The sequence below is a fragment of the Hetaerina americana genome, unplaced genomic scaffold (genome assembly GCF_022747635.1).
Source record: "Hetaerina americana unplaced genomic scaffold, ioHetAmer1.1.p SCAF_2, whole genome shotgun sequence".
In the NCBI taxonomy this organism is placed as follows: Eukaryota; Metazoa; Arthropoda; class Insecta; order Odonata; family Calopterygidae; genus Hetaerina; species Hetaerina americana.
The window spans coordinates 13378644-13404218 of NW_027286763.1; the positions used below are offsets into that span (position 1 = coordinate 13378644).

Genomic DNA, 25575 nt, shown 5'->3' on the forward strand with positions numbered 1-25575 from the left:
GCAACAAACCATTAATTATGAGTAATACTATATGTCAGCATTACTGCTCATACTAGAAACCCAAATGAGTTGGTGAGTTACCAAAATTTGGAATATTATGCTCGGAGTTTCTAAATTTAGGACAAAAATTTGTTAATATCAGCCGAAGAGGAAAGTGCCGAAACAGCTCTTAAAGCAAACAATTGTGTGTATCTGCTTGCACAGCCCATGTAAACAATTGACAGACACTGGGTACTTTCGCCAGGTCAATTTAACATTTACAATTTAAAACATCACGCAATATTTTTTTAATTTGACTAGCAAACAGATTTTCTCGTTATAGATCTTGCCAAAGATATATCAATAGGCTATAACATAATTTCTTTACTAAATGACGTTAACACCCAGTAATGTTGAGAACATCTACCCCAAATTCATAGTTTATGATTATGATATATGTTAATTAATCATGTTGCCATAACTTAATATGCTTCACAAGGCCACAGTCCTTTTATAACTGAAATAGGATTTGAGTTCCCAGAATGCAACGTGTTGGAGAAGAGAGAGGATGTTCGAGGCGCACTGAAGATATTGGTGAAAGCATTACTGTGGGACCAATGCTCCAGGAACATACAACGGGGAAAACATGTGTGAAATATTTCTGGCACTGGAAAACTTATCTAGGTACAACAAGAATTTTATTTTAATGATAATAAATTCATGTTCACTTGCCAATATTATGCTTATAAAAGCATTATGGAACAATTACATTATAGAAACTCATCCATCCACATACTACTTTCTAGGGTATTATAATCTTAAATGGATTACCTTTATACTCATACATTTTCAGAATAACCAAATCTTCCAAGAAGGCAAACATTTTCTGCCTTTTATAACCAAAATTGACTGCAACAACAGATGATGGCTTGATGGCTGGGATTACCGTGAAGAGACTGTTATCCCTTAGGTTGAATACCTGAGAATTAGACATGACTTTTAGTAATATGAGTCAATGATAAAAATAGCTAAGTTTCAGGCCATGAGAACCAACCTTAATGCTATCTCCAGTGCCCTCAACGACTGCTTCCTCATTGACTGCATATGCCCCCAAAACAAGCTCTTCAGAAATACTAAGTATTTCATAATCTCCGATGGTGTAAATGTCCGGTAGTTCAGAGGAGATGTCTCCGGTCAATTCAACAACTTTTTTATCATCACTGACAACTCTTACTTCCCAATCTTTTTCTTGCACCAGTGTGAGATATTCTAAATATTAATATAAAAACACCAATAGTTAAGCTTCCGTACACCAAATAAAATGTAAGAGCAAAATGTGTGTTTAAACTTCACTCAGTTGTTGGTGGCTTGGCTTGTACTCACTTTCATTCTGATTTGGCTCAATAGATAAAATATATGGAGGGGGAAATACATCCAGAAAAAAACAAATCTCATGGTCTAATATGGTAATATTAATAATTTTTTTGAGTAGTATTGATCTCACATTGCAAATACATATTAAGAATATTATGTGTGACATGAGAATGTTGTGTTTTACAACAAAAGTGCTAAAATATAGCTAGGAGCTCCTAACGACAAAAATAACAACTCGGGTCTAGAAGAAATACTGAAGGAGATTGCTGAAGACACTGAACCTTACACAGAAAGCATTTTTCTCAAGCCTGCATCATTCATTACAACAGAAATGGAAGATGGCTCGCATTTCCTCAATCTACAAAAGTGGCAGTAAAAAGGATCTGAGGAACAACAAAGCAATACCCTTAAACTTTATTCATGCCCTACAAAACTGAGGAACATTATTTGTCCAGTAATTTTTGTCTTTCTTCCCACAAGTAGGAACATACTAAGCCAAAGCCAACATGGATTAAAAATAAAAAAGTAAAGCACGTAAAATTGAGCCCGTTTAATTTTGAAATTCCAAAAGCAGGGGAGTGGAATACGTAAGCAGATGCTGTGTTTTTAGAGTTCCAAAAATTCTTCAGCCACTCACAACAAAGGGATGCATGAACAAACTTTCCTGTGCAAGGGAAAAGTGACTGGATTACAAAATTCTTGTCCATGAGCCAAACAAGACAATTAATTGAATGGGCTAAAAGGAACAGATTTTACAGCTAGTGTACCTAAAGAAATAGCCAAAGGACCCAAAATCAATCAATATGAGAGAAACATAAAATCCCAGGCAAGCGGCAACATTTAGAATATTTGTTTACCAAACATTACTAGGAAAATGTATTGCAAGTGTCGCTGAAGACAAAGTTAAATCTATGCAAAATAAAAAAAATTAAAGCAAAGGAAATGAGAACCACTATGTTGCAGCACCAAAACACTAGCTTAAATAGCATTTAAATTTGTCAGGAGATATAGTAATGAGCAGAGTTAATGGTGACAATTATAAATTAGAATTTGTATGCACATACAATTTTACAATTACAATACTGTGATAGAATTAGGATTTTTTAGGCAAGTGAGGAAGGGGCAGGAATTGGATAGGAATATTGGATGAAATGAAGGGAGGAAGGAAGTATGCAGAGTTGAAGAGGAGCTTATTGTAAAATAAGATGTTGGGTTGTGTTTAGGAGAGACAACAAATGGTTGCTATATCATTTGGTTGCACGTGTCTATCCAAAATCAAATTTAACTGTTAGATTACAAATAGTAACCAACATTTTTCATTGAAAAGATTATTCTCATGCAGTAAAAAGTGATGCGGATAAGAATAGTTTTATGCTGTACCAAAATGAAGCAAAGGAAGAGGATGCGAGGACTGCAATGTAAACAAGGCGAGAGCTTTTACTTAAATTAACTAGAGGATTGGCTTAAAACTTAATTCTGACTAACTGAAATTAATATCATCAGGTTTTAATGTTCAACTTAGCAGAGTTAACAGTCAACTTCCTCATTTGAGTCCAGATGGTAGTGAAATGTGTAAGGGAGGATGGCATAGGGATGATGAGGCAGGAAACAGTTTTACCATAGTTGGGACAGATTTTGAAAGCACATTAGGGATCAACTGAAAGCACTTCATGAGAAATTATTTATATGGAAGTTCATTGGTGAACTGCTGGATGTGCAAACAGGTTATCAAGTGTGACGGTCCCCCAGAATAAGAGTATGATGTCCCTTCACAAATAAAGAAAATAAGCAAGAACACTTTACATTCTTACTCGCACTTGGTTTAGCATGCACTGACTTACTTGTGATGTTGAAGAGGAAATTACCTCAACCCTACCATACAATCACAGATCTAGATGAAATAAATTAAAAATCCTCCAATATTAGCACTTTTTCTTTCCTCACACAACCCTCAATTACAGCAATACCAACCTTAAGTACCACATCAACAATTCAAAAAATCAAATCTTACTGCTGTTATCTGGCCTTTCTTTTACAAATACATCACCTTAACTTGCAATAGCTGGTGTGCTAACACACCATCACTGTGACACACAGGATATAATGCAATGTATTTTAATGTAGATGTTGATTGCTATTCTTTATTAAGTTATTATGGCTAGGAGTATTAGTGATGAAAGTCATTAGATGTGATCAGAGATAGAAGAATTTCAACGCCCATTAAAGCAAAACAATTACATACCACCAGTGACATTCCAAGCTTTGCTTTTCTTTAGTAAACCATCATTATCCAGGCTCCATTCGGTCACAACACTCTCATGCCCAAGCGTGTATAGTAAATTATTCTGAACCTTTTCTCTGGGAAGCACTTTGACTGATTTAAAGTCACCTAATGCTTGAAAATGTTTGGCCTGTAAATAAAATTAATACCCACAGGATACAAAGGAATAACAGAAACTATCAACATTTAAGATAACACCATTTCTAAAAATGTTAATTTTCTTGCTATGAAGATTGAACAATCTAACCTTAAATAATTACTTCAGAGTGAACTTTTTAGACAAAAAATATGTATCCACGGAACATATGTTTTTTCCATATACATAACAGTACCCATTTTTATAATAATATACTCGGGAAAATTGAGGAAACATGCTTAATACTTAAACTACATTTGAGAGCTTTAAATGCGGTTAAATATTTGGAAAAACTATTCTTAATGACAGCAATACTGAGTGGCTTTATTAAAATTTAAAAAAAAAGAGGCTGGAAAAATGCCTAGAGCATGTAAAACATATGATCTGGAAAACTGTGTTGGTAGAAGTGAGTCAATATATTTTAAATTTTGCATTGCATGGGTGGTTACAAAAGGTGTTACAAATCAGTGGTTACACGAATATTTAGAGAAGAGATATTTTTAATTAATTTTTTATGAAATGAAAGCCTTATTAATGAATCTGGAAATTTATTATTTTGTATGGGTGTTACGACAATGTAACAACAAGGGCATCATAACTTCACATGCAATCATTTATGAAGCTTGCTGATGTCATAACTGTTTCATGATTATTCATGGCCTTTTATGACAACTATCATTTGATAGCTCTTGCCAAGGTTTTCATTGTGTGTACCTCAATAGATTTGAGCAGCATGCTCTTAGGTTATCTATTCTTGGAACTGACCTGTTGTTCTTGAGGATCAAAATACCACAAGTTGTATCCCGGTTTGATGCACTCTCCTCCAATCCCTCCTGTTTTTGCAACTATCACCACATCATCCTGCACAAAACCTAAGGTGTGCCATTCCAAGATTGGACCCAATGCCAACTTCCTCATGAGGATGAAGTTAGTAGTTAAGTGATCCCACACATAGAGGTCACTGCCACACTTATCAACATAACTAACTGTCAAGTATTCTTCTTCAAGCACCTAAGCCCAGAAATAGAAAAACCTATTAAAATCAATAAAAGATGAAATGGTAAAGGAGAGAATGCATTGCAGGTCTTTCAGAAAAACTCATTCTCTCATGTAAATAGTTAATGTCTATAACAAATTACAATATTCCCGTTAATGAAAATAAAATAATTGAATTAAAGTTAAATACAATATGGAGTAGCATTATTCTTCTTTGCTCATTCACCATTTTTCTTGCACCTCATCACATTTATTTCCTCCAGAAACTTATACTTAATTTACTCACGCTGAAGTGGTACATGCTCTGTATATCATCATTTGTTTTCAAGATTTGTACTGCTTCCAGCTCGCGGAATAAGAAAGACTGGCTGATAATTCTTTTTCTCAAGTTTTTGATGTCGTTGCACACACCACTTAGATTTTCCTGAAATGCAGAATAAATTACTATTTGAGGAGGTATATTGAAAGTTACAAAATGAAATATCAATGCAAGTTGTTAACATCCATAAACTCTAATGTTCTTAAAACATCAACAACTTATAATGAGAATTCGATAAAATCACTGGAATGCAACTTACCGTCATTCTATTCACCAATCCTGCAATGGTAACACTCTGGGGTGATGTTATCTCCTGCAACTGCGAGACATCCACTCCACCCAGAGTGCCATCTCCTGGAATGTCTTCACCAAGAAAAGTCACCCTCCCCGAGACGTTCCACCTTCCTGTGATAGTGCTCCTCCCTCGGTCTGAGCAAACTGCAAGATCCACCCACCGACTCAGGTCCTCTCCATTGACATATCCCAGCACATTTACACTGCCCAAGGCTACCATGTGATTCCATTTATACAAGCCTGGGAAAGTGAAATTTAATGCAATACTGATATCAGTCGGCAACAACATTAATAATGGGCACAAGACAAAATTAGAATTTCTTTACAACTACTATACTGCCACTACCTCATGTTTATCAGTGGCTTTCCCTCATTATAGATCCATGAAGTCAAATGAAATTAGGCTGGCAGGGAGAGTTCATATTTGATAATCATTTCCTGCACTCACTGATTATCCCAAATACAAAGTATTTTTTAATGTTTTTAACATATCCTGCTGCCATATTATATGCTTCAACAAAATGCGAACATGCTGCTTGCATTTGAATCTAATATCATCGTATTTAATCAAGGTTGAAAATTTTATGCAGCACATGAATTGAGGGAAAAGAAACAAGTTACCTTAGAAGCTGCTCTCCTAAGTTTGAATAAAATTATGACTTTTTATCTTTAAAGAAAAATGTTGCCTACATGAATATTTGATTCACTTTACCCATAAGTTACAAGTCCTAAAAAAATTCATGTCATACTGTTATGTTCTTAGTTCTAAATAATTGAGAGAGAGGTCAGTCAGCAGCTAAGGATGAGTGAAATTTTTTATGCAAGGCTCTCTTGGAGCAGATTAAAGTTTGCGAGTGGAAAAACCCCTGTGCGAGTAAACGGTGGTGTCCATGGTAACAGTTGGATTTGACTACCGCCCCACCAAGATTTGGGTTGGTGCCTGAAGGCAACTGAAGATTAAACCCCTTTTTCCAAATCTATGGATAATCCAAACAATGTGCAGAGTCATGTGGCAAGGGTGTACACACTGAATCGGTGCATTGGGGCAGCACCCGGCTCCAGTGAGAAATGGGGAAGGGTTGCCGCACTTTGCCATATGGGTGTGACATATGAGGCAAGCCTAACAAAAAAATAGATGTTGCTTCAGCAAGCATGGGAAGTCATTCAGGGAATAGAGCTGAGTTAGCCCTACAACTTGGAAGGGCGCAACATTGATATTTCATGCCTCAAAAAGACTAAATGGAAAGGGTGCAAGAAGATCAACAGAACTCTACCACTCAAAGTAGGTTTCTAATGAATCAGGCATCTAAGTATCTCCATTTTCTATGATTAATTCTCATCCAATACTGTTCAAAATGATTCAGCATGGCACTAGGTAATGATTATAACACTTTGGCTGACTGCCTAGCTGACACTTGATCGTCCACAAATTGAGCTTATTTAAATTCCCACCCACTTTCATCGCAACCTCCAGCCCTTCCCATGCCTCTCTTTACCATTTTCTCTGCATACAGGGTCATTATTGATATGGCATCACCCTTACCCCTCTCCTATCTAAACTCATTTGCACCTAAATATTCATTTGCTCTCTTCTCCATACTTTTGCTGATGATCATAAGAAATGCCTTAGCCACGTACAATATCAAACCTATAGTCCAATGGAGCTCACATGTTACTCTTTTTCCCTTTTTTGGGATGCATATCAATACTGATTTAACAAAGTCTTCCTACCAAATTTCTCCCTCATAAATGCCACGAAAAGAACCAACAAACTCATTTGCCCTCATTTTCCTTAATTCTTGAGTAGTTCTGCATATCTATCGTAGAGCCTTCTTCGATGTCATTTGCTTGAAAAATTTTTCTATCATGCAATCAGGTACTTCTAGTCAGACTATTCTTATTGACATCATATTCCCTTTCTATATGCAAACTCTCTGGCCTATAATTTTGAACATATAGCTCCCATATTGTCAGAAACTCTTCTGCTTTGTTAAATGTTTTACCTGCTACTGTCTCTAACAGTGAATATGGATTTTTTTCTCCACATCCACACAGTTCATTTACCTTCTTGTCTATCATGCCTATTTTGCCATTTCTATAAACCCAACAAACTCAATGTCCTGTTCACCATGCTTCCTTTGTCCAATTCACCTTAGTTTATTGCTTGGCTCTTTGTACTTTCTAATCCTTAATTTTGTGTTCATGTACTACCGTCTTCTCTCATTCATATCTCCTGAAATCCATGGCTTCCCAGCCCTTTGCTTGTAATGTTTCACTTTCCACTCTCTCTACCCCTTGTCTGAGATATTCTCATTTCCCTTCCACTGCACCCATCCCTCTATCCTCCCAGTTTTTTATCAATGGCCTCCTAATAGTACTTTTTCCCCAGATAAGCATTCTACATACATTTCTTATACTCCTTCTCAATTTTTTAAATATAACATCACACTTCATGAGGATGATGATGTGATCTAAATCAAAATCTACTCCCAGGAATCTGTGAGATGATCATGTTATTCCTGCCAAACCACGAGTAGTCTAACTGACATCTCCATGTATATCCTAGCATTTTCTGTGTGAAACTATATCAGCAGTAGTTTTAAACCAGGAGCTAGTTAAAAATAAATTGTTTCTCCAGATGGACTTAATAAAATAGGCAGAAAAGTTCAGTAAATATATGAGAGTGTGTTTACAAATGTGTATTTACACACACTAAAATTGACACAAAAAAATACATATGAAATTCATTATTCACTTAAATTTCTACCACAAATTGAACCCACTTAATTTTTTAGGCACATTAGAGCTAACTCACCTCTAAATTCTTGGTCGGTGTCCAATGTAGCAATATTTTCAGTCAAGATGCCATTAATTGTACCGTTTGTTATCACATCATCTCTTACTTTGACTTTGTTTGTGAAAGTTTTTTTACCTGAGATAATTTGATCACCCTCCACCTGTAAATGAAAAATCTTAGTTAATGCAAGCACAACCTTGGACAGTTTCCAACTGAATTGGATAGCACTTTGTTGAAGTCAAAAATTGTCCCTCATTGAACATAATCATTTGTACTCACAAGCACAGTGTTATTAAACTCTTTTTCAAGTTTACATCCATTAACTTCATTTTCCACATGCACATTACTTCCAGCTGGAATGTACAAACTCTTGAACTTCAACTCTTGATCAATGTTCTGATCCTCATTTAATAGAACAACCCTTTCAAGATTAATTGTATTTATGGATTTGACAAGAACATCCGAGGATGAACTAATTCTTTGGAAGACTTTTGTACCTGCAAGTAAAAACATTAGATAGCTCTTAAATTTACATTTAAGATAAAAACTACTTTGTTACTACAATAGAACTTTTTCTATCAGTATTGCAGGCATGTGATATGGATGAATTAGCATAGCAGAGGTGGATTCGTAATTGGTGCCTATATCATTAGCATGGGCAGACTGTCTTCCAAAAGTGCAATCCATGAGCAAATCCATGCATTTACAGTCTACTAATCAACATCTTAGAGGAGACTAATTCTTTCATAATCAAACATTCAAATGTTTATCTGATCAACACCTTTCATGTAGATCTTACTTGATTTATTAAATTCAGTAACTCTTAAAAATTGATTACAAGTGTTTCATCCAACTGCAGTATCATTTTAAAGGGTTTTACTCATTCATGAGAGTTATTAATTATTTATTTAGATTTATAATTATTACTGGTAACTAATTTCATTTATGCACATTTATACATTGAAGTTTTTACATAAATAAGGACTTAAATGTCACTTACACATGTTTAAAAGAGGAAAGCTCAGTCATAGCAATACTCCATCAATTTACCCTTTCATCCACCAGTTCACTAAAGAAAAGCCTTTCACAATAGTTTTTCACAACTACATTATGCATTTAAAAAATAGCAAGTGGAATAGTGTATTGTACTTGAAAATAGTTCTCTATTTTCAAGTACAATACATAGTTTGAAAATATATAATACATATGAAAGGAACTGCCCCCCCTAACCTGATGTTTCACATGACATCGGGCTTAGTACTGGGTGGACCCAACCATCACCTACCAAACAAATCTTCGGGTTGATTACCGTGTTTATGGCTGTTTATATGAAAAAATTTATAGAAATCTGTAGCCATATATTTCTGATGGGGAATGCTTTACAAGGAATACCTTGCACTGTGTGCTTCATTCACCAGTAATTCATTTGTAAAATTTATTCAAAAATGCTATGGACTATGATAGGAAAATTCATTGTAAAAGAACTCTTAAGTACATGTAAAATATAAATTTTAAAACTACCACAAGTTGGTGTTTTATATATCTCCAGGATTAGCTTTAGCCAACTCCCTGCAACATCACTATGTATTGGACCCAAGGCCAGCGCTCAATATGAAATTAATTAAAGTGTCTTGAGTTGAGTGCTTCTCATACCTTTGCCCTGTTTCAACCCATGGGTGAGATTCATCGTAAGATTGACTGAGGTATACCATGTTTTTGCAAAAACTTTGAAGCAGAGGGAAACAGTTTTTTGTTTTCACTAAACTGGCCAAATATAACTATTATGTATGAATATTGACAAGCAAATTATTTGGAGAGGTGGTTGGGGAGAGATATATTTTGCACCAGGTTATGCCTCTAGATATGACTCCAACCCAGATATAGTGTATTATTTTGTGGTGCCCATGAAGAAAAATCTTAGTCAAGTGCAGTAAAAGTGAATTCCTTAGGATAATTTCATAATAAAACATCCACAAGAGAAGCACTTCTGCAAAACATATTCTTTGAATGAATATTTTCACAGACAGGGAGGTCACAGTCATTGGTTGGGCAAAAATTATTTGTTATATCCTGTATAGACTATCAACTTCATGTATATTATGCATCTTCATTGTTTATCTACTTCATTTTACAATGTATGTCTTATCACATACCATTTGCTGCTATCCATGTCAAGTGATACTTTTATGCTACCATTAAATCACGTCATAACAACAGTAACACGGTGTCAACAAAAATTGCATATGCATATTCGAAAGAATGATACATACAACATGTCCCTGAGGCATTAAGTGGCAATGAAAGCAAACAAAAATAATCATAGCAATATACATTTAATTTTTCTGGGCCTGCAGAACCAATTTACTCCAAGAAGTAGATAAAAATTTTTAAATAGCTGTGGTAACCCCATTTTATTGTTTTGTTTGATGATAGCATTGATAAAAAGTAATGTCTTATCTTCAAATAACATTTAATTTTAAAAAATCATAGAGACCTTGAATTTCATCTGACTGATCCAAGTAGATTGCTTCTTCTGTCCATTCTTTCAGGTTGCAACCATACACTTCATCAGCAATTATATCCCCAGAAACAAAAAGTCCACCTTTTATGACGACATCATCTTTGAACAGCAATATAGGGTCATCAGCTTCCCCATATTCTATGCTCCCTTGGAATCTCCCTTGGTTATCTCGGAGCAATGCTGAACCAATAGGACCAAACAAATGTTCCAAATTGACACCATCAACTGTGTCAATCACATATATATCTTTTTCAAACACAACCTGCAAGAATTTGTACCGCTCATCATTATTAACATTTAAGTCCAATTTAACAGAGTATGAAATCACTGTAATTCAGAAAATATTTTAATTGTGACTTTTAAAAATTAGAGCAGTTAACAAACTTCACTTGTATAAATACCTTGTTGTTAAAGCTCACATTTCCTTGTATTTCAACATCATCCATGATGTACACAATGTCATCTATGACTCTCTCCCAGTCAACATTACCCACTGACCCAAGCACATACAGACTGTCAATGGAAGTACAATTTCTTAGCTTTATATCACCTGCAATACAGATGTTTGAATTAAGTATATGGTACATATTCACTGAAGAAAATCACATGATTTAATAAATATGCAGTTATGCCAATGCTAAAGAAGAGAAAACATACTAATTTCATGAATAGGCATGGCCAAAGAAGTTGAGGAGGGAAATACATCATTTTTGAATGAATACACACATCAATGTTGAAGTACCCGAAGTTCAATTTTGGGGCTTATCTTATTTCTATTTTATGCAAACATTAGCAATTGGTGTAACCATAAATTTGAAGGACTTTTAACACCTTCGATGATGATATATCATTGCATTATGATAGAAGTGGAATATAATGTGAAAATATTAAAGACTCTGAGCACTTTTTAAGCAGGTGGTTCATGAACAATGGCTTGGAGTTTGATGGAAAAAAAATATTTGTTCTAAAATCTTGATAATCCTTGGTCACCTGCTGGCAAACTGACCTATCATCCCACAAATTTTACAACTACTACAATGATTTAATTGTGAGAGTTAGTAATGTAAAATAATTGGGAGTAATATTTGACCACTCAGTGATATTTAGTTATTATTACTCCTGTTGTTTAATAATTTTTATAAAAACTGCTTCATTCATAAAAATGAAAGTTGTTACAGACTTCCTTCTTGGATTTAAGTTTTTTAGGTAATTTCCTAGGCATTTTTGAGCAATGCTTTCCTAAAAAAATTCTAAACTCTATCCCCACTAAAAATTAAAAAAATCTCTGGTATACTGGGGAGCTATTAGCTCTTAGAAATGATTTACTTAGTTACTACCACTCTTACAAAACCAGTGGAAGCCAGCATGACAAAGAGGCTTACTTGAAATACAAAAGAGATTATTATAATTTAGTTAGGTGTGCAAAAAATAATGCTTACAAGGATTTTATATTGAATGCAAAAAATAAACAAAAGGCAGCATTGAGTGAAATCAATCAAGAAGTTGGTCATGGTAATGGAAAAGAAAATCTTCCTTTCACCCCAGATGCTGTAAATAATTTTTTCTTAAAAGCTGTTGAAGACAATTTGTTCTCTCGAAAAGTTGATGCTGCCAATATTGGTAATATGCTGCAAAATCTTCCTCCGAATAATTTAAATTTTAAATGGAATTTTGTTACTCCACTTGATATTATATCGACTGTTAAAAAATTTAAAAAATCCAACAGTAAGGATATTTATGGTCTTTCTAACTCCCTAATAAAGGACATTATTGTGCTCATTGCGGAACCATTAGCAATGTTAGTCAATTTATGTTTTGAGACAGGAGATTTTCCAACAGCTCTAAAATATTCCAAAACAGTACCTGTCTATAAGAAAGGTGATAAAGATGATTTAGCTAACTACCGCCCCATTTCCATAGTCCCCGTTTTTGGTAACATTTTTGAAGCTATTATGAAAGATCAAATATGTAATTTTTTTGAGTTAAATAATCTCTTTTCCAAATCCCAGTATGGCTTTCGATCTGGGAAATCTACAATTTTGGCAGTAGAGTCCATAGTTAATTATGTCATTAATGCATTTGAAGAAAAGGAATCAGTCTCAGTGACACTATGTGATCTTAGTAAGGCCTTCGACTGTGTTAATCATTCAATATTACTAACAAAGCTAGAATATTATGGTATTAAGGGAGTTGCACTGAAACTAATGAAGTCATATTTGGATGATCGCCACCAATTGGTTGAACTTGATGGCTGTCGGTCTGCAGCTCTTAAAGTAAAATGTGGTGTACCACAGGGCTCTGTGCTTGGCCCAGTACTTTTCATTATCATGATTAATGATTTGCCCTGTAATATGAAACCTAGATTGTTTTATATGCTGATGACACTACTTTTGTGCAAAAGTGTCAACATCTAGAAGATGCAAAGTTACGATCTAGCGCTACCCAAAAACAGGCTAAGGAATGGTTTGATGTTAATCATTTACAATTAAATACTAACAAAACTCAGCATATTGTGTGCAGTCTTAAATCAAAAACAACTGATATTGAAACTGCTAAAATACTAGGAATTTATATTGATACAAAACTTAATTGGGAGACTCACATCAGTCAGACCTGTAATAAACTTAGTAAAGCTGTTTATATGTTAAGAAAGCTCAACTTTATCATTTCAAATGAGTATCGTTTATCACTTTACCATGCCTTCTTTCAATGTCATTTGAATTATGGTGTTGAGTTATGGGGTCATTCCCCTCATGTTAAACAAATTTTGCTACTGCAAAAGAGAGCTATTCGCTCTCTTGCTAATATACCACCACATGATTCCTGCAAACCTTTTTTTATTAGGTATAGAATCATGACTGTATTTTGTTTGTATATCTTTAAGGCTCTGATTCATGTGAAAGTTAATCTAGAAACTTACCAATTAAGATCCAACCTCCATAACTATTCCACAAGAGGTAAATCGAATCTAAATACTACTTATTGTAGATTGTCATTAACTTACAACACATTTCACAATATGAACATACGACTGTATAACTATCTGCCTACTCAGTTGAAATCACGATGGTATCCAGAGTTTCAAGAATAGGGTATATACCTGGTTACTTGCTCACCCACTATACTCATTGGATGAATTCTTTTGTGACAATTTTCATCACATTTAAGAAAGTATGTTTATATGTTAAATAATACTTATATTGACGACATTTAATATGGTTGTACCATTTTTAAAATGAATAAAGTATTATTATTATTATTATTATAAAGCCTTGATTGACAAACTGGATAATTAGATGTGCAACTTTTAAAACAGGTATGAATATTCATATCCATTATTCATCTAAGTTTATTCCCATTATGATACCTATGCATGTTTAATGCGCTGAAACATTTTCATTGGAAGTGTTAATATGTTGACTATTTCTGATATGATTATGAAGTTTAAAACTAATTTAACCCAAACTTACTGCATTTAGGTGGTCATTTGTTTGCATGGGTTCATACATTTTCAGTATGATACTTGAAGAAAGAAGACACGTCAAAGAGTAATAATGTTCTGAAGATTGCAAAAAGTTGCATGTAAGTGAAAGGACAAATCGAGTAGTTTCAGGTGTGATGGGGTGGAATTCAAACATACTAAAGAACGGATAGTAACAATTTTCCACTAAAAATGTTTAATTGTATGACTGGGTTTCAATGTATTACATCATCTTCACCTGAAGACTATCATCTACCTGAAGATGATGTGATACATCGAAACCCAGTCATACAATTAAACTTATTTAGTGGAAAATTGTTACTATCCGTTCTTTATTTATTGAAAGAAGATATTAATGTTTTGTTTTAAGATAATATAACTCTCTAATTAAATTACTTACTATTTTCCTTCATCTTTTATTCATTTTGTTTTTCATTTCAAATATTTGTTTAGCTCTGAAAATTTAGTATATTGATAATTTTTGGCCCATCATTTTTTTATTATGACAGTTGCCAAAACATTAGTATTCCATATGTGGTCACCTAAAGCTTTCATAAGATATTTGGGAAACTGTGTAGAGCTGGAAATTGATGTTGAAAGCAATAAACTTAGAATTAGTCCATCAGACCCCGGTTGGCCAGCAAATGAGAGAAGTTGGAGGTAGGCTTCAGGAGCCATATACATGGCTCATAATTACATTTTACATTCAGAACATGTCTCAGAGCTCTAGTTAAAGATGCAAATGCATGAAAGAACATTTTTATTCATGCTATCTCACCCTTGAGGATATGCATGTCATCCCTCCACTCGTATCTTCCTGCAAAAGTGGCTGCATTCATCGCATTAACTTTTGATTCAGAGGAGAGTTTCATATTTCCTTCAACCACTGCATTCCCTTTTATTATTAGAGGACCTACAAAGAAAATGCAATTAAATTTATCGAGGATTGATTATAAAATCCAAATATTATCAAATTAATTTTATAAAACAAAAGATGATAAATAATCAACACTCAAGGCAAGCCAACACAAATCAAGACTATCAAACTCCCTGTACATTTAAAAGGTTTTGTCATTTTGACTGTGTGTGTGGAAAGTCACATTACTACCACAAATAATAATAATAATGGATAAGAAACATAAAAATGGATACAAGACAATAATTAGACATAAGACTCGTAATGACCCATTGCTTACAAATAGGACCCAAAAGCCACTAAGTTAGTGAAACCTAAGAAAAGTACTACAAAGCTGGCATTTCAGTGAGATCCTGACAACATTCTCAGATAGGATATTACGTAGAACACATAGTGCATGAAAGTATTTGATACATCAGATGATGCAGGATGAAAATTTTGAAGTGGAAACATCACAATGCAAAAATTTCAGAGTGTAAACATAGCGGATGATTCCATCAAAAGTTACTGTTACAGTATCTCCCGCAGTTTCTTATAATTTGGAAACATCAATTAGATACTTGAAATAAATATCCTACCAAATCTTTGATCAAAGATCATTCAAAATCTGTGTCTCAGTAAATTTCTAATTGACAGTGTAACCAATAGCCAGAAAACACTTTTGTATCACACTGCCATTAATACACTTTTGTCCATGTTCTACGAGTATAGTACGTATTTCAAAATAATGGGCATCATTAGCAAATACACCATCATTTCCTTACACTATAATATTTAATAATTTGAAATAACAACTGCAATAAAAAACTTCTTTTAAATCACCTTATCCTTGACCCAAATTTTGAATTAGTGAATTCATGCACTTTCAAAAAGGTGGCCATGAACATTTCTTTTGTAAAATGTTTTACACAAACTAAATACTTCAATCAAAAATCTTGATACTGCAATTGAGATTATTCACAAAATTAAAAAAAAGATTGTATTGTAGTTTGAGCTCGAGCGTTGTGTGATTAACAAAGTCAAATTCTAAATCCAGAACAAAATCATGCATAATTATAATGGAGAGTAGTGGTTAACAGACTATCATATCATTTGAGAGGCCATTTGTGTCATGAATGGTAGAATTTAAAACTTTTTTACTGCATTTATTATGTTCCTTGAAGTGCCTCAGCACCACTGAAGTCAAGGAGGAGAGAGAGGACATTTTCTGAGTAATGTCATAGGAGCTCATAGTCATAGTTGCATCTTGGACTCTATACTTGTCAATGTGATGTTCATGGAATTAGCAAAGTAGCTGTTAAAAGTTTCTGGATCAATAGGGAAAGGTGTTTAATTTCTAGTTGTCCCTGCTTTGGTCTTAATTACAGTCCAGCCAGGCCTACTTTTATAAGAGGTAATGATGAATAAGTAAGTGCCAGCATTGCATTTTGCTTTTAGTGCTGATGAACTTCATTTCTTCTTTTGTGTTTTGTGCATGTTTTTTATATCATCCGTGAATAATTAATGGTATTCATGATGAACTTTTAATAGAATTTCCTAGAGGTGTTGTATCACAGAAATGATTGAGTGGCAACCAGTTTTATTACGGAAGTGAAGTTGAACTGTTTTAAGTAGTAGTAGTAGTTTTTAGGGGAGGCAACCGACAGCTAAGGTCATTTGCGCCATAGGGGATGGATAGGAAAGGGTGAAGGGAGGAGAGAAACCCGGTGTCGGCATTAGCCTGCTCTTTACGAAAGGCGCCAAGGGGTCTGCAGCTTAACGTCCCATCCGACGGACAGCGTACTCACTCATTGTGCCCTCCACAAAGCACCTCAAGTAGGGATCGAGATACCTCTGAAAAATATTCAACACCGCCGGGATTTTAACCCGCACCCTCAGGGTGGGAAGCCAGTACGTTAGCTCCTGCACCATCTCGATCCCCTTAAACTGTTTTAATAAGAAACAACTGCTAGAAGAGGGAAATGCGTATTAAAAATAATGAAAAATTAGATTGACTGTCCAAATGCGAAATCAGATTAGTGAGTTCCACACCATCAAGTAAACATTTAAACTTCGAGGCCATGAAAGTTAATTTCTCTGATGTACTTTGGGTTGGGTTGTCCATTTCAACTGCTGTTTTTGGTCTGAAACTGAAAAAGTATGGTCACATGATCAGCAACTAGTAGGCAAGTGATAGTGACATTGTGGTTATGTTCATTTACAATTCACACAATTCAAATTACATTCGCAATGCATAAACTATGTCTGACAGATTTTCTAATTGTGAAAAAAGGCTGAAGGATCTTAGTAGAATAGATATCTCCCAACTACTCTTGAATGAATATCAATATTAAGATCAACACCAATTATAATATTAGCATTTTACTGCAGTAAGTAAGTTGGAGTATTTTCAAACTGTTCAATAAACTTTTTGGGGTGAAAACCATCAGGTGACCACTAAATAGAGAGTACAATCAAATTAGGTTTGTGCATTAAAACAGGTGTAGCTTCAAAATGCAGTTCAAAAACAACACTTTTCAGGGTTGGTGCATTCAAACTGAAGGTCCCTTGATAATAATATGTGCACTCCACCAAGTGTATGTGAGTTACAACAATTGATAGAGGCAAGATCCATCCACCTGATTTAGGGTAGCACAACCAGCGTTCACTTATGCATACCTGTTAGATTTTATGGAACTGACAAAGTGCTCCAATATACTTATCTTATTGCAGATACATTGCTCATTAATGACAACAAAGTTAAATAATGCCAATCCAGATTTGGGGACAAATTCTGAACACTGGAATAAAACCCTCTGTTCAAGTACTGTATCGATGAGCCTAGTCACAAGCTCTCTGGTCTCACTATGCCTGACTGAGATTATGTGACTGCCTTTATGGGTTCATATGCAACATCTTGATTGGGGGAGATGGAGACACTTATGTGAGACACAGAAGGAGGGCTTTGCCAACTGGTCTGCACCACAATGACAATGGGCTGGATAACTTCTAAGAGACCATGATGAGGTGCCTGAATGAAGTTCCCATTGATGCCTTCCAGGAAGAATTTCAACATCAGCAACTACATGCAGTGGTGCTGGCATCGGCATTTAAAATTCTTCAAACAGCACAATGGTGCTGTTTGAAGAATTTTAAAAATCTGTACCGTGATCTGCAATAATGTTTTTCCTGGGATGTATGCATTCTCCTTTTTTTGGGACAGAATTTGATCTTATTACTGTAGACGTAGGCCAAATTTTTGGAGTAATCCAGTTTTTATCATGGGTTTAGGGTGTTAGCATGATTCTAGGGGAAGGCTGGATTAAAAGAGGACAAGAACAAACCATTGAACAGGTCTAAATTACACTTCTGGAGGTAATTCTCTTTCAATGACTTTCAGTTCTCCTGATTCAACAGAAATTGTAAATGGCTGACATTTAAATTACTATATATATAATCTCTCAAATTAAGTGGGAGTATTGGGAGGTTTAGTGTCTCAATCACACTGTAACTTGACTAGACTACAAAATGGTCAGAAAGACCTGGGTAAAAAACGACAGTATTTTTGATCTACCAGTAGCTCCTGACAGAGTATTTATGAGGGATTTAATGCAATAGAAGTCCAATAGAGACAACAATTCCCTTTGATATTTTCCACCAGAGACCACATTCTAATACCCCATAACTATCATTAAAGTCTATTTAAAAGAGTCTGACATTGTTTTTAGAGTACATGTTTTGTAGATAGCATGTATAAATTTGAAATCTGAGAAGAGAGCTATTAGAAAATTATGGGCAAAAAATCAAACCATAAAACACATGGATCTTCACTCTCTGGTTGTACTTACATTTTTTTCATCTTCCTTATGTATGATATAAATTGTGTAACAAATTATGTACCCCAAGCATAATGCATATTGCAAAGACTTACATGAAACAGGCTGAATGAATAAAGGTTAGTAAGCTAATACATTTAAAAACATTATGTGAAAAATGAAGACTTTATGCATCATTACTGCTTAACCAGGTAATGGAAAAAACACGAGCAATCTACCACTACAACAGATCACTGTAGCATTAAAATTAAACACACATCTTTAACTGACCAAATTTTTGTATGCACCATCTATCGCAACTTCATGACATCCTGAGTCTAATTCAAGTTTAAAAGAAATATTTAAGGAACTTTGAATGGAAAACAAGGTTAAAATATACACTTACCCAATATTTCCTGTTCAGTATTAGTAGTAAGAATGTCATCCAAGGGGTATCCATTCAGGTTTGTTGCTTTGACATCTCCAACTCTAAAGCCATTCACAAAGGTTTTATGACCTAAAATGGACCAATCTTTTAGCTTAATAAAGGCATCAGGATGTAAAATATCAAAGTTAAATTAAAGGAAAAACATTCTCATCTTTCAGGAAATCGCTAAATGGGAATGAGAGTTGAATTAATTCAAAGGCATCTGTATTTCAGCACTGATGCAGGCTTGCTTGTGAATAAATGCATTCAGTAAGCCTTTTAATTTCAGTCCGCTCAACCAAGAGAGATCGGGGTTTCAAAAGAATCAACTATATGCGAGCAATTGATGAAAGCAGCCCTTTCGGCAATATAAATGACTTTAGAACAGGATTTGTAGCAAGGAGTCACAGCAAAACAACACTAAACACACCTACTTGCCAAAATTCAGGCTGGTAACCTTAATTCAAAATATCTGAGGAGTTACTGAATGCATGCACTCATGAGGTAGGGGCAAGGGGCAGGAAGGGGAAAGGTTGGTTATTTCTGGAATTGCCAATGTTCAACATTGGATGTGGTGAGGGGAGGGGGGTGAAGGAAGGATGTAGTTCTGGCAGCACTATTGGGTGCCAGACAGAGGTGCATCACGTTGGATTTTTCATAAATGGGGAGCAATTCTTTCAGAAGGACATTTATTTTCTATACTCCTGGAAAATGTGTCTAAATTATTTTATCTGACATACTCTCTGTTTACTAGGGAGGTGCTACGTAGACATTCATTCAGTTTGCCTTCTGCACCACAAATTTGATTGCCATAGATGGAAAGTGAGTAGGGAATGGTGGAGTGTGGAGGTATGAGATGACAGCTGTTGTGCAAATTAAGTTGCCTATTGAATGGTTTTATGTGTATGGAGGTTTCAAAAATCTTACCGCCTTGCAAATGGATGCCTGTATCAAGAAAATTAATGTGAGATTGAGAGTAGCAGACATGAAGCATAATGAGGAGATAGCGATGGGGGCATTCCCTGCCATGGATCCAAACAAAAATATGTCATCAATAAAGATGAGTCAGATTTCAAGTGGATGACATAGGGCGGCAAGAAATCCCTGTTGTTGAAGGAGAAGGCATTGTTTTTTAAATAGAATTCCGCCATTGGATATTATGCATCGGGGAGTACGCATCAAAAGAAAAAGGGATGATGCATGCAACCGTGGTTGCTAGGGTATCAATGTGCAGAAGGAAGTGATGTTCACCATTTCCATCACGATATTCTTTCCCGGGTAAATTTAAGGGGTGTTATTGACTACCAGGATGTGGTATGGATTCACCTAGGTAAGAAGGGAGATGCGAGACCAGAGGCTGTACATGGTGATCAATGAAGACAGATGCGCTTGGTCTGGACATTCTTATTGGAGATAATTTAGAGGCCATGGATCCCAAATTTGTACTTTAGGAGGAGGTGCATAGTTTTTGGATGGGTGAGGGGGAGTGCTGAAATATATTCTGCAAAAATTTCTTCATCAGGGCTGGTTTTTTAAGGGAAATAAGGGATTTCTTTCAGGAATTCAAAATTAGTGCCACTAGGAAGTAGTTGGTATGTGGTATCATTTAATTGGCATATGATTTAGGTTTTATGCCCGATAATATGCTTTGACTAACAAATTTGAGTCCTTGTTTGCTTTTCTGATGATGATATAATACCTTTTTCTGTGATTGAAGGATAAAATCTAATCTATAAGAAGGCTAGGTGCTGGTCTTAAGGAGGTTATGAAGTCAGGATTTGAAACACTGATTATTAATGAATCAAAAAATAATTGTGATTAGGGGCAAAGATTTTGGTTCATAATTGGAAAAGTAGCAGCATTATGAAAGACGACCGACAGCTGAGATCATTTACAACATTAGGCATGAATGGGAATGTGGGGGAGAAACCTGGCGTCGACATTAGCCTATTCTTAACAAAAGGTGCCATGGGGTCCACAGCTTAACATCCCATCCAATAGATAGTGTACTCAAAGTGCTCTCCATTAAGCAAGTAGGGATTGGGACACTACTGAAAACCATTGCTGCCTCCGGAATTCAGACCCAGGCCTCCCCTCTATGTGGGAAGCCAGTATGCTAGCCATCCCATCATCCCAATCCCCTCATAATTGGAATTGATGAAATTTATTAATTGCTAGGTTCTAGGTTCTAACATAAACAGCAAGGTTTACTTGTTGGATACTTATATGTGGTACTTAGTGGATACTAATATGTATAATATAAGTATCCACAGTTCATTCATATGCCTTTAAGGTTTAAAGATAAAAGAAACTATAGCAAATAAAAATCAAAATACTTCACCTGTAATTTCCACATCCTCTCCTTGCTGGACAATATCTTCCAACAGTAACTTCAAGTCGTCTCCATTGAAACTTCCCTCAACTTGCAGGTTTTCAAAGACAACTTCCTCCTGATCAGTGGAAATAAAATTACATTACAAGACTCTTGCATGCAAATAGCATAACGTGCAAAGCAAATTACAAGGACTAATAAATTGAATGGTAACTTTTGAGAAACTGGCACCTATTTCAAGAAAGGAAAATAGTATTTGCTCAACTTGCTCCAACAATTCTCAACATCTGGAAGTCTTTATCAGACATATATGATAATGTTAAAAACAAAATATCTTGCTTTTGTAGAGCGATTGTGGGATTTGTTAGAATTCTTCCTTTTCAGAAACAAAATGATAAAAAGAAAAGGATTGAAAAACATTCAGTCCTTACATTTCTTATCAATGTGTTGGATCAGTCTTAATTTAAGAATTTATTTTCATTTATTTCTCTATCATTAAGGGCATAATATATTCCAAACAGTTCCCCTGATGGTTTTTATGCTCTCCTGCTCACCCATCTCCCGTCCAGCCCTACCTTACACCTCTAGTATTGGAGAAACAATGGCAAGCAATATGCAGCTATATCAGGATCCCAGTATGCACTATGTGCAATTCATACATTGGATATTATCTTTATCGACAATTATGCTTTTAACCCACATAATACTGCAGTTGCATTTGCCCTCTCTTGCCAATTAGATGAAAGTATTTGGAACTGAGGAAGAAGAGTTTTCTTCAAATTGCTCACAAGCATGAATGTAGTAAAATAGTCTAAAATCAAATATGGCAAATTAAGTGGCTTGATATAAACTTGGTATGCCAATACAAAAACCTAAGTTAAAATGTCAGGTAAGTAGATAATCCAAATGCTATGAGGATTGCTTAAATTCAGAGGTTGTAATAGGTTGTTAAATAATTTGAGTGTGGTATTTTTTAAGAAATGTAAACATTTAACCAATGGAGGACTATACTTAACCTCTATTGTCTGAGATGCATGTTGACAAAAAATGCATGCTCAATATGGGGCACATGACCTTGTAATTAAGATATCCCGTACATTTCCTAATTATATTAGTATAAAGAGCACTATTTTCAAATAATCGGTGAGAGTATTTTTTTAACATGCAGCATTAGTTGTTGCATTATATAATAAACAATTTCTGGGGCTGCTGAAAATAAGCAACACCATCCAATCTAGTATCTAAAAGATTATTCATTAGCTGGAGCTAGTATTGTACATACACCACAAAACAGCCACTGCCTCCACCCCAACCCCTGAAGAACCTAAGGACAAGTGCCTAGGACAGAAAACCATAGCTTTTCTGGCATGTAGTTCTTTCGTACCAGTTCCTAGGGTAATAGTCTCAGGTACCAGTATTCTAAATATTTATTAGTACCTAGGTACTAACACCAACACACGCATTTTGCCAGCATAATTATAAATTCACCTATTTACTAAAATGTTCTGTTATTTCTTCATTTGTTGGTATGTTTTTAAATGTGGCAAGGCTTGCAAATGAATTGAAACTTTTAAGAAGGCACAAGTAATAAGCTACTACCAACAAAGACACGGGTATACGAAAGATTACAATAGAATATAATAAAACAAATGCAAATACTAGGAATGGGCAATGAGAAGAAATATCAATGCATTGACTATTGGTATACCTCAAAATTATTTTAGTCTGATAGGATACACAGAAAAAATACGTGTAGTATTTGGAGAATTTTTAAATAAAAATGGACTACTTTGGGTACAAAAAATTGAACAACTCCTGGATAATGAAAGTTGTTAGTTATATGAATGGTTTAACATGTACACGTCTTCAATAATATTTACTATAATAATTTAATACTTGTTAATAATTAATACAAGAATCCATCTTTTCTTCAACCCCTAAATGAGAATGCTGTGGCCAAAAGATGATATTGGTAAAATTTTAGTTAATTTTTTTCAATGATATTGTTAACATAAAAATTCATATGTTTTATTGTGAATGAGCATGCAATTAGATATGAGTATGTTTTTAGCAATAACATTAGGAAACAAGTATGAAAGAATTTTCACCAGCATCTAGCTATTATTGCTGTTTCCTTTAGGTTTGATGATCCTCCTCAAACCCTAAGATCATCTGTAATAAAAAAATTCCACTCTCAAATTGATTCAATCCACTTTTCTTAGATTTATATCTTTTTACTATTATGTGTTTTTATATTTTTAATGCACACTTATCTGTGGGTTAAAATCAATGCAAATTTTACTTAAATGGTATTGGGCAAGCGGTATTATCAAAGAAGCTATAATGACAATAGAGATTATACTGTGCTGTGCTAATGCAAATTTGTATAAATGATTAACATTTTCATTCAACCACTTGACTGATGATGCGGTATTTTTTTAAATGTTCTTTTGTCATTAAAATTACCCACGCTTTTTTATTCTTCAGCCTCACAAAAGCTGCATTGCACCCCCCCCCCCTTCCACCAAACTAGTTATGCCACAATGATGCCCCGTCCCCCAATTAGTTATTTTCAGGTAGCAGCATTTCTGAAGAAGCAAACATCAAGTTTCAGGCAGATTTTTCCTGGTATTTAGTATTAGTTTGAATCAAGCAAGTCAAATGATTTTCACAAAGTGGACAACAGAAAATTTTGCATTGATAAAATAATTTATGGAGGAAGATTCACTTCAGTGGAAGTAAGAGAATACTTATATACATTATGCAGAATCAGTCCCTTCAATTAAAATGGTCGATTGCTCAAAACCTTTCCACAAGGCCAGAGATATGAGCACAACTGATGCTCAGCATTCTGGATGCCCTGTTAAGGTCACTACTCTAGAAATCATAGCTAAAATCCATGATGTGGTGGTGGACAATAGAGGAGTAAAAGGTACAAGATATAGACCATGCCATAATCATTCAAGGTGCATATTCAAAATACTGCAATATATAGTTTGTTGTAAATTTAAGTAATTTTTTAAAGAGCTTACCTCAAATGTGATTGTACCCTCAATATAGTTTTCCCTGTTGAGCCAAATGGCATTCTCCATTGTTTCTTTCATGTCAAATACACCAATTTTATCTACTATAATGTTACCATTGACAATCATATCTGGAAAAAAGTATTTATTCATCAGGAAAAAGTTATAACTAATGTGAATAAGCCAAAAGAAAGCCAACAGTTTCAGGTTAATTTATGACTGGTCGTAATATTCACTAGCACGCCAGGAATTAGTTAATTAATTGAGAAGCAGGTTTAAAAAATATTGCATTGACAATCAGTATCTCATCATTGTCCATAGCATAAATTTAATATCCCCTGAATGACAAACATTTGATCATTTTTCCCCTATAACTATCAAAAGTTTACTATCAAATTATTAATTACAATGATTAACCAAAAATATTAGAGGTAGTTGGAATTCATCATCTTACAAAGATGTCCAACTCTGCAGCAAGCAGTTCTTTTAAATATTTATGCTTAGGAGAAAGCTCAATGTTACAATGATTAATTCATGCATTAAAGCAGAACTTCAGCATCAAAAAACTGTAATATTTGACAACAATGTGATTTTGGGTCATCCCTAGTTTATAAAATAATCACAGAAAACTTATCATAATAAAATTTGTAGTTGGATAATTTAATTTTAATGTAATGCCTGAAGTAATTTATTCCTTTAACTTAGTTTAAAGAATGTACCACTTAACTATTATTTCCACTTAAGTAAGGGTCCTCAAACCACCAAAATGAAAGAACTTGACAGTTTTCCACTAATGTATTTGGTAGGGGCATGACACTTAACTACACTCCTGCATCCTTGCATGTCAAGTGAACAAGTAATAACAATTAGGTCTAGAGAGCCGAGTATGGGAAGAGCTATGGTAT

General features: G+C 34.7%; 1 protein-coding gene across 4 annotated transcripts in view; it reads right to left on the bottom strand.

Annotated features, from left to right (window-relative positions):
* Nucleotides 1–25575, bottom strand: part of LOC139687536 (uncharacterized) — a 31389-nt gene that overhangs the window by 664 nt on the left and 5150 nt on the right. For all 4 annotated transcript variants that reach the window (XM_071584742.1, XM_071584743.1, XM_071584741.1 and 1 more), the window contains exons 4-17: nucleotides 24680–24801; nucleotides 21657–21765; nucleotides 19295–19405; nucleotides 14957–15091; nucleotides 11099–11247; nucleotides 10671–10959; nucleotides 8456–8673; nucleotides 8195–8336; nucleotides 5345–5619; nucleotides 5053–5190; nucleotides 4536–4781; nucleotides 3596–3764; nucleotides 1034–1248; nucleotides 811–958 (exon numbers count right to left, since the gene is read on the bottom strand). In XM_071584742.1, the coding sequence (XP_071440843.1) occupies nucleotides 811–958; nucleotides 1034–1248; nucleotides 3596–3764; nucleotides 4536–4781; nucleotides 5053–5190; nucleotides 5345–5619; nucleotides 8195–8336; nucleotides 8456–8673; nucleotides 10671–10959; nucleotides 11099–11247; nucleotides 14957–15091; nucleotides 19295–19405; nucleotides 21657–21765; nucleotides 24680–24801 (2466 nt within the window). The remainder of the gene's footprint in view (nucleotides 1–810; nucleotides 959–1033; nucleotides 1249–3595; nucleotides 3765–4535; nucleotides 4782–5052; nucleotides 5191–5344; nucleotides 5620–8194; nucleotides 8337–8455; nucleotides 8674–10670; nucleotides 10960–11098; nucleotides 11248–14956; nucleotides 15092–19294; nucleotides 19406–21656; nucleotides 21766–24679; nucleotides 24802–25575) is intronic.